Genomic DNA, 10,358 nt, shown 5'->3' on the forward strand with positions numbered 1-10,358 from the left:
AAATCTATGAAAATTCCCAAAGATAACATAGTTTGATCAACACAAAAGAGTATTTTTGCATGATCAATGTATTTCCCAAACTGCTATTGGCTGAAAACATGACATAAGTTGGCAAAATGTGCAAGAGAACAGGAGGACAAATTAATTCCAGCATCAGACCTTCAAAAAAAAAAAAAAAAGAATAGTAAAGGCTGATTCCCAGCATAATATAAAGAAATGAGGGGTGACTCGAGATTTCTGCATTGTAATATTTTTGAAATATTTAACACTCATACTGTTTATTTCATTTTAACTTATATTTCTACTATATGTAATTTCATTTTTATGTGAAGCATAAAAACAACAAATAAAGGGAGTAGAATCTGAAAACGTTTGGCTCACCTTACATTTGCTTTTTCAGATAGCACACGCTAAATGGCAACAAAAAGTACAAACAAAAGACTCAGTAATCTATATACAATGAGCGAACGATGCAGCATTAATTTTTGTTTTATCTTGTTTTTGTGATATTTCCAGTAACTGCAGGTTTGGGACTTTGGGGAGTTTTTAATGCTTACTTTAGCGGCTTCTCCGTCTCGGTGCCAGTGGAGGGCTCTGCTTCTTCCGAGCAGAAGGAGCAGCTGACTGACGTAATGGTTACCTTAGCAACCAATTAGGCGTCACCACTCACCATTCTCAAATTCATGACTGCTCATTTCTCACCTTGTCCAGAATGGAAAAAGCAGCCTCCGAGACTCATGCGGACTAGTTAATGAGGGACGATAAACCAGATGTGTTTTCCCATCTGTGTGAGCTGTGCTGCACGCGCCGACCTGAAGAACAACACCGTGTCAGGGCTGCCGCTGCTGCCTTTGTTGTTGCTGCTGCTGCTTACGCCCCCCAGCTACAACCAACATGGCTGAGGACGACAGTGAATGGGTTTTAGAAAGCATCGTTGGCTACCTTGGAAGTCCCGAATGGGTCGTTCCTGTAACGGACTTTTTGGAAAACAAATGCACAGGTAAAAACAGGTTATGAGGTGATTTTAGTCTGAGACTTTAAGCCTCTCTGGAGCTGTGCACCGTTAGCGCTGCGGCTAAGCTAACGCTAACGTGTAACAGCGATGCTGTCTGATAGTTTATCCACTCAAGTTTAGTACTAGACTTCCTCCTCCTGTACATTTACATATGATACGAGCGGAAACAACGACAGCAAATCCTACGACACCAAATACAACAAACATCTGCATATAAGCGGACCTATAAACAGGTTTTACATATTTAACTTTTCTGCGTGCTAAAGTCAGTGCATCTAGCTAAGTCTATAAAATATTTCCGTGGACACAATTCATTTCTGTCAACTGTGTGTTTTCAATATTTCAGTTTTTGACGACGAAGATGAGAATAAGTTGGCATACACAGAAATCCACGAGCAGTATAAGAAATTGGTGAGTTCAGTTGTGATTACTACAATCTGGCTAATGTCGTGCATTGCCTCATCAGCATCAGTAGTAGTTTCATATTGCTGACTCGTCAGAATGGACTGCTGTGAGCTGCTTTTCTTTCGTAGGTGGAGAAGCTGTTGGAGAATTACATGCAGGAGGTTGGCATCAACGAGCAGCAGTTTTTGGATGCGTGTACTTCTCCCTTTGCCAAGTCTAAAGCTCTGGAGGTACTCTAAGCTTCCTGCTTGCACACCACTGTCATCCTGCCAGCTAACCTGAATTGAGAATCAGGGATAGGATTTGCTTACATAAGCCCAGTGTTGCTGGCATCAAGCCCACTGCTTGATGCCAGCAACACGTTTTAAAAAAATGAGTTTGGAGGGGTTCAGGGTTTCCATTTAATTTGAAACATTCACAGTCTTGCGTTATACAACATTCCAGCTGTCTAAGGCAGTCTTTGCTGTGTTTTTTGCTGCATAGTTCATCAGATGTTTTCAATAGCTGGCAGGTCTTGACATGTCAGGTACTTACTACTTTTCAGATGCTGAGTTTGGTTGACATTGTCTTACTGAAATAAGCAAAGCCTGTATATATATTGTGCTTTTACAGATGCAAACTCATTCACCCCTACACCATCATGGATACTGGCGATTGAACTGTGCACAGAGTTAAATGATTCTTTCTCTTTTGGCTGAAGGCATAGCATCTATACATACATCTATACATCTATAAATTCCAGAACGAACTTCAAAACCCAGAGGACAGTGTTTTTTTTTTCATTGTCCCCTAGTTTACCTTAAATGATCTTAGCATCCAGATAAGTGTTTCTGCATTTGTGTAGGTACATTTTGTCTTTGCATGATAATTTTAAGCTGCATTTATCAATGCAAGTTGTGTTCTGACAGTGTTTGTTTTGGAATTATTCCTGATCCCATGCTGATATTCCCTCCTGAAATCCTGAAATCATAGTCATTTTCCAGATTTTCTGAATCTTTAGCTGTTTTAAATATCAAAATGATGAAAATTCTTTGCAAATGTATTTCTGAACATTTGCTCAAGCCCTTTTATACAGACTGGAGAATCTCTGCAGTCATTACTTCTAAAAGATTTGGTATCACTAATGCACTGTTTTTATACTCATTCTGTTACTTACCCTGTTGCCAAATAACCTAATTAGTTTGAGATGTTTGTCTTTTGTTTCTGCTTTTTTATCTGTTGCTGTAAACATAGTCAAACTGAGCTTTTTCCTCAGAAAACACATTTCTTAGTTCTGAATTGAGCCATTAATTAAGGAAGGGTTAAACGGTTGTTTCCATTTTATCACATTAGTTTAGATTAATGTAAGTCCTGTGTAAGTGCCACAACCTTGGCACCATGAAGTGTTATACTGTGTCTGAATGTTTATTACATGAAGCAGACTTATCGAAAGAAATCATCTTCAAGCTGCACTTCATTAGGAGTCACTGTGTTTTCAGTCTTCCTCTGTGTTTAGTTATTGAGTCAAATACTTCACAATATAGTTGTTTTTTTGTGTTTATGAGAGACTGAAACTGTTTTAGTGAAACTGACGAGTTGCCAGAACTAAAGCAAAAATGTCCAAAAATATAGACCATGTCCATGGATTACCACTGGCAGTGATCAGTTGGACTACATTGGAATTGTGAAAAAAAGTCTTATTGAATAGATTTTGATGCAGAATATAATTTGAATTTTACACTTGTGTCTCTTCTATAAGCACACACTCAGTCTTCATTATCATGTGATATGAACAGAAACTTTTTACATAGTTTTTATTAGCTCATTGGACTGAAGGCCCAGTAAGGTTTGTCCATGAGCAACAGGACATGCTACTCTTCCATGGCAGTATTTAATAAACTAAACTTGCACAAAGTGATCATCTAATGAGCCTTCACCCAAATTATGTTTAAGGTCAGGGTGATATTGGTTGTTTTATGGAAAATTTTCCATTTTCACAAGAATTGCTTCTCCTCCTGCATTGTTCAGAGTTTAAATTCGTCTTGGATATGACATTGACATTGCCTCGTTGTCTTCTCAATAGATAATAATTCTCAGTAGTTTGTTCAATAAAGCCAGTCAATGAAAACAACAACTATTTCACACATTACTACAACCTGTGAACGGATCAGGAGCTGGATGACTACGTCACTGATGTTCTGTTTTTTTGTTCTTCAGGCAGTATTCCAGCCAGTTCTGGCTACAGATGACTTCCAGATCTTTCGCTCATTGATGGTTCACAAGAACATGGAGCTGCAGCTCCAAGCCCTCAGGGTCATTAAAGAAAGGAACGGTAGGCTGGATTAACATGTAAAGCAAATCCAAACACACACTTGCGGAGTCAAACGCTCAGCTGTAGGTTAAATGTCTTCGTGTGTGTAGGGGCCCTCCCAGAGTGTCTGACTGATGGTGTGGACGTCATGACAGAGTTGCAACAGCAAGAGATGAAAATCCTGCAGGAGGTTCTTAAGTAAGTCGCTCTGTCATTCTTGCAGTATCTGACTCCTTCAGTGTTTGACATAACATTTACTGGTGTCCCAAAAATAAACTTTTAGTTGTTGTGTAAAGCTATTCGAATGGCCGATTTGAAGATTTAGGATTGTTGATATTTTAATATGTGACTGTAAGAAAACCCTTAGTGAGTGTCTGGTTCAGTTAGTTTGTTTCACAGGTGAATCAATCAGTGAAAGCCAAAACGAGCCAGCACCTGCTCAACTATCTTTCCCAACATAGGTTTTTACTGACTGTGGACCATCACTAGTTCTGTTGAACCTGACATCTCATTCACCCTTACACAGAAACATCCTCACAGTTCACTGTGCCACCTTAAGAGCACTCTGATGTTTTTTAAAATGCTGTGGCTCTTCATGTTTTTATGGCACATCTGTTGAAAGGATATTTTAGAAGTCCTATGAGCCAGATTTTGAACAGTCTCTGACGGGAATTTCATGGAAACAGTTTTCGATCATTTCTACTACAGACTAAAAAAGTGCTGTTCTATTTATTTGTATTCCAAGTTAACATTAATTAGGAATGTATTTGCTTAACAACTCTGACGGGAATTACCAGCTTCAATCCCCATTTTTTTCTCAATTATTCCTAACTGAATAGATTCTTTTTCTTTGTATTTAGGCTGAAATTTCACATTTACATTAGTCAGTAGGTTTTACTCATTTTACTTTTCAGGTAATTCAGTTAATTTTATAGTAGATATGAGGTTTTTGTTCCTCACTATACCATTAAGAAATTTCCACATTTTCTTTATGCATCCATTGCACTTCCTGAAGGCTTCCCGAAGCTCCTATCACTCTTCTCTAATGGGATTTTGCTATTGAGTGCCTGGCCAAGTAGAACACACCGAGTCTAATGGGACCACAGTTAAGCTCCTTAGGATCCAGCTAATTTAGGTTGGAGGGATTGACACTAAACAAGCAGCTGAGAAAAACGGTGGTTTCATCCCTTTTGTCATACCAGGGAACCTTATCAGCGGTCCACTATGCTGCCCCTACTTCTTTCCAGGTTATCAATAGTTTCTTCTATATAAGTGGCATCATAAAGGAATTGTTTTATGTAATCTCTGATTGCAACTGCATCACTGAAGCTGACGCTTATTTTGATGACGGGTCTTAAACTAGTATTAATTCTGCAAGTTTATGTTTAATTGTTTTATCCTCAACAGTTCAAATGTATCTATGTTCTGTCAATATCAACCTATAAAAATCCTCACAGGATTTATGGCTAGGCACAGTTCCAGTCACAGTATCTCTGTGTTTCCATACACCTACTTGTAAATGCTTAGCAGCAGTCTCCACTGAGACAATTTAGGGTATTAAATAAATCAAATTAAAGGATCTGACTGTGATTCCCGGGTGATGCCTGGGAGCTGGTTGGGGCAAAACGTGGTTACCACATGGAAATCCCTGACGCGGCTGTCTTTTTCTAGTTTCTACTGGTGCTGTCAGCCAAGGGCTAACTGGACAATAGAACAGGCTTACCTCTAAATTGTCAATGCTCTTATCACACCTGAACTACTGAAAATACTGTGAACCCCTTCGAGAGGGCTCTTGACCGAAGGTTTTGCAACAGGGCTGAAATAGTGAAGTTTAAACAGTTAGTTGGTCCTAGGCTTATGTTGAACTCTTTCTTTTTTTTCTCTCCTGCTTATTCCTGTGTAGAAAGTCAAAAGAGGAGTATGATGAGGAAATGTCCAGGAGGCTGCTATTAGAGAAAGACGTTGGTTCCACCTCCAGTGGCTGCTCTAGTAAGCTAATGGCAGAGTGTGATGAAGCCAAGAATACCTCCTCTGCCCTCAGCCAACACATCAGCCCTGCCAAGGTGAGGCATCATGAGCACTATGAGCTAAATAAGACCTGTGAACCAGCCAAATAGTGCATCTTAGTGAGGCTTCTTGTGCATGTCAGTGTTACCTTTTGTTGGACTTTATCTCACATAATCTCACTAACTACTTTTACATTGAGTGCCTGAGCTCAATTCTTATTGTGAAGTCCCCTTTAACCTTGAAATCACTTTTTTTTAATGTGCTATTTAAATTTCACCAAGGTGAAAGCATGGGTTAATGATCAGCACACCACACTGGTAACTGGAAAAACATAGTATAAAGTTGAACCATCCATGCAGTAAGATTTTAATCAGGGATGTATTAATAAGTACACTGCAGTTTACTAACTAGAAATACAGTAATGCCAGTTCAGCTGTGTCTGTAATAGCTAACAGAGAGAAAATGCTGGTAAAACTAAAATGCGTAGTAGACCTCTGCTCTTAACAGATATAAATACCAGCCTAATTATTGGATCATTAAGCAGCTTTGAAGTGTTTGTGTTTTGTGGATTTTGCACATTATTTGGAGACAGTTTAAATGTTCATTCATTCTTTCCATCACCCATATCCCCACCTGTAGGTCAACAGTAACCCAGTTAGAAAAGAAGGGAGCAAGACAGCTGCTACAGGAGGTGGTGCTGAGAGAAGGAGTAGCTCCTCTAAACCCACACCAGGTAAGTTAGAAGAGAAGACAAACACTTTGCGACCAACTGAACTCTTTCTTTCTTCTTGTTATATAAAATTACCCCACTATACCACATTATTCTTGATCTCCAGAGCCACAGACAACCCACATAGTCAGATGAGAAACATTTTTATTACTGAAAGTCGTGTAAACGAGCAGCATCAGTAGTATTACTAATGTTGCAGATAACATGTGAAGCTTTTTAATCTTTTGTTTTATTTTAAACACACAACCAACACGAGAGTGGCAGCTCATCAAAGTCATTTGTGTATGTGCCCACAGATCGTGGTAGTGATGCTGTGGGATCCCGAGTTCTGCCAGCTGTGAGAGCTCCTGTGAAGTCTGGTGAGCCCTCCATCAGCAGCAGTCCTCATGCCGGGGAGCAGAGCAACAGCAGCCAGACTACAAGCGAGGCATGGCTGGAGGAAGCACACAGGGAGGCTGGCTTCTCTAAGCCATATACTGTGAGTCTGTGAGACTGCTGACTTACCCCCTAGATTACAGGAAATCTGCGCATAACATAAAAAGCGATTTGCCTCATGCATTAATTTAAGGGAGGAACACCAATGCATAGACTGTATATAAAAGACAGACAGGTGTTGTCGGTGATTTCACCAATGCTTTGTAAGGTCTTGTTGTGAATGTGACCACCAACTTTCAGATTAGTAGGTGACCTGCGTTATCTCCTGAGCTACAGCCAACCCACATAGTCAGATGAGATACATTTTTAATGCTGGAAGTCATGTAAACGAGCAGCATCAGTAGTATTACTAATGTTGCAGATTACATGCTTTGATTTTGGTGTTTTTAAAAAGGACACAACAAGCATGCAGTGGGTGTAACTAAGAGATTGAAAGAAATGTAGAGACTTGACAATAACAAGTTTACATGCCCTTATGCCTCATGTGTGAGAGATTGCCAGTTTGAAACTGGGAGGAGACTAAAGCTCCGCATGCTAGAATGACTAGTAACAGTCCCAAGCCTGGATAAATGTGAGGATTGTGTCAGGAGGTGTAAAAATCTGTGCCAAATCAAATGTGCAGATGTACTGTGGAAACAGTTTGGGAGATAGGAGAGCAGCTGTAATTGCTGAAGTTGAAATTTAATAATTGAGCTTCACCTGCGTTTCTCTGCAGGAGTTATCAGTATCACAGCAGGAGCAGCTCCAGCAGAGGGCGGCATATCTGCGTCAGCAGAGGGACAAGCTGCACGCGCTCCGAAAAGAGCAGCAGAAAACCAAGCAATCGTCCTTGCTGGAGGAGGCACCCAGCAATCCCACACCAGCACCCAGCACTACCCCGGTAAATGCAAGTCCTCGCCTCCTTCTCCATACCTCACTTCATAAAGTTGCTCATCCAACTGCTGCAGGCAGTTTGGCACAAATTCTATCTGTTGAAACAGGGATTTGCAGTAGTTGTGTTGAAGTGAATACATTGTTTTTGATTAGACACACATTCATGCATTAATACTCATAGGGGCTTATTAAAGTTCTTCAAAGTTATCTTTAGAGATTAGAAATTTAAGTTTGACGCTGGTTATGAATTATGCCTCACCCAGGACCAGTTATCCATATTTCACCTGATTTTCTTAAACCTACATTTAATTTTTTTGTCTTCTTGTTTTTTTTTTTCTTCCAACTTGTTTTATTTGCTTCTTTTTCTTGTTCTTCATTTCCACCCACTTCCACTTGTATCTGCTCTGGACTGGCCTGTCAGGAGGCAGTGGGTCAGTCCCAGAGAAATGGGGCCTGTTCCCCTCCTCCTCCTCCTTCTTCTCCTCCTCCTCCACCTACTCCTCACTGTGCTCCTCCAGCACAGCACTCCTCCAGTCAGAAGGTGATCCATCAGCTGCCTCTGATGTTAACTTTACTTGTTCATGTCTTGTGTTCATCTGCTTTTGCTTTGTAGTAATCATTCCCTTCATTATCACCAACTAAAGGTCTGCATCTTTTTTCCCCCCTAAATTAATAATTTTATTGCCACAAACTGAAGAGAATCAGATCTTGATTTGTGTTGACTGAAATCATCGATCTTGACTCAGTTCCTATTACTTATTAGATGCGATTCTCTGACAGCACCTTGTTTACCTCAAAGTTACAGGATTACTATGCCAATGTTTCCAATACTAGCTGCCTGTGTTTAGTTTTCTTGCTTGTGTACTGTATGTAGACACATGTGCTTGGTTGTATTTTAGTCGCCTTTCTCGCTGCTTTTTCCACTTTCCCTATTTTGCTGGTGAGTATTGACTGCTTCCTGGTCTGGTCTCTTCTCACAGGAGATATCTGCTGAGGAAAGAAAGAGGCTGGAGAAGAGAAAGCACCTTGCCGACAAGCTGAAAGAGGAAGTGATCAAGAAATGACTTCCCCTCAAAATGCAATATTCTCCCTTATATCTTATCTATTTACTCTGGCAATCAAACACATGGCTTCCTTTACACTGCTGCATATTTCGTAATGCAAATCTTTTCTCTTTTCTTTCTAAAGACAAAAATTATGGGCTCTTCCATCTTCTGAGTTCTTTTCTGTGTAGCAAAAAGAGCATCTTTGTTTTTAAATGACACTCATTACTCTTAACAGACCACTGGAGTATTTATAGGTCTGATAGCTACTTTCTGTATTGGACTACGTTCAGAAAATGTTAATTGAGCTAAAGCACAAGGGGCTGTGTGCTTCTGTATATCAAGCGATATCCTGCCAGCGGTACCGAAACCTCTGCTTTTCATTTGTAGACAGACTTTAATTATACTGTGGGGATCGTGGGTTCAGGAGAAGAGTAGGTTGTCCCTAATTGCAGGTTTGGTGGTGCGGCCACAACCCCACCACATGCCAAAGTGTGTTTAGTGAGCAGAACAATGAACCCCAGTTTCTTCTTGATGGCAAGGCAGCACCTTACTTGGCAGCTCCACCTGCACTGGTGTGTGAATGCATGACTGAGTATAGCTTCAAAGCACTGCTACTTAAAATGTGCTGTATAACTGCTACATTTGTAGACCATTGGTTGAAAAAGTGGAATAAAAAATGTTTTTTCAGTCTGTACACTACTTTTTAGAAACGTCTAGCCGTGGGACAACAAATCAATCCAAACAGGTATTAATTATTTTTGTCATAATTTGACATTTTTAAGCAAAATTGTGAAGATTTGAATATTTCTTTTGTCACATACCAAGGTAAAGAAGATATTTAGACATTTTGTACTTTTCAAATAAAAGGGTGTATACAAATAGTTGTATTTTTTCCCTCGGTTTTCTAAAATTGAAGGACAATTAAGAAAATAAGCAGAAGATATGCAACACTATGCTCGTCAGTAATGGCACAAAATCTTGTTTCACAGTTTCTGAAACCCATTTTGCTACTTTGAAACTAGTCAATATGTTTGGAGTGCTGGATTTGGATTCAGACATTGGCTGATTTCCTTCTAGCAACAGTTAACAGTAACTGGCCATGACGTGATGAATCAGTGAGAGTACAGATTTGGGAGGACTCTACGCTGAGGTGAAGGCAGTATTAGTTGGATCCAGTGCACAGATTGTTTTCCACTGTTCGCATTCCCACAAGGAAGCTGGTACGTCGTTGGCAGTTAAGAGAGCCATGCAAGTTGTCAAGATGACCAATCACGTGTTCATACAGGGGCCAAGAGAACAGTGCGCTGCTTTCTACGAGTGCTGTATTTATCTGCAAACCAATCAAGAGTCTTCACTTCGATCAACCATAATGCACCAGTTTATTTGTAATGTTGTTATTGTGTATGCTGTTTAATAAAAAAAATATATTTTTTAGAAACAACCTGCAGTCTAGACTTGAATGTATATATATAAAAACCTACCCACTTCAGTAGTTAGACCTTTTAAGTACTAGGTTGGACCCCCTTTTGTTTTCATAACTGCCCTAATTATTGCAGC

General features: G+C 39.9%; 1 protein-coding gene across 2 annotated transcripts; it reads left to right on the forward strand.

Annotated features, from left to right (window-relative positions):
• Window positions 1–631: 631 nt before the first annotated feature.
• cfap36 (cilia and flagella associated protein 36) lies at window positions 632–10,242 on the forward strand. 2 transcript variants are annotated; one of them, XM_084948144.1, is made up of 11 exons: window positions 632–1,000; window positions 1,362–1,426; window positions 1,549–1,650; window positions 3,617–3,731; window positions 3,821–3,908; window positions 5,614–5,773; window positions 6,357–6,450; window positions 6,744–6,925; window positions 7,598–7,762; window positions 8,177–8,296; window positions 8,736–10,242. In XM_084948144.1, the coding sequence occupies exons 1-11, from the start codon at window positions 895–897 to the stop codon at window positions 8,817–8,819; spliced, it is 1,281 nt and encodes a 426-aa protein (XP_084804270.1). In that variant the 5' UTR covers window positions 632–894; the 3' UTR covers window positions 8,820–10,242. The 2 variants fall into 2 exon arrangements, with proteins under 2 accessions (XP_084804270.1, XP_084804271.1); XM_084948145.1 differs by lacking the exon at window positions 8,177–8,296.
• Window positions 10,243–10,358: the final 116 nt, after the last annotated feature.

The sequence above is a fragment of the Perissodus microlepis genome, chromosome 13 (assembly GCF_051167445.1).
Source record: "Perissodus microlepis isolate ML-2025 ecotype Zambia chromosome 13, ASM5116744v1, whole genome shotgun sequence".
In the NCBI taxonomy this organism is placed as follows: Eukaryota; Metazoa; Chordata; class Actinopteri; order Cichliformes; family Cichlidae; genus Perissodus; species Perissodus microlepis.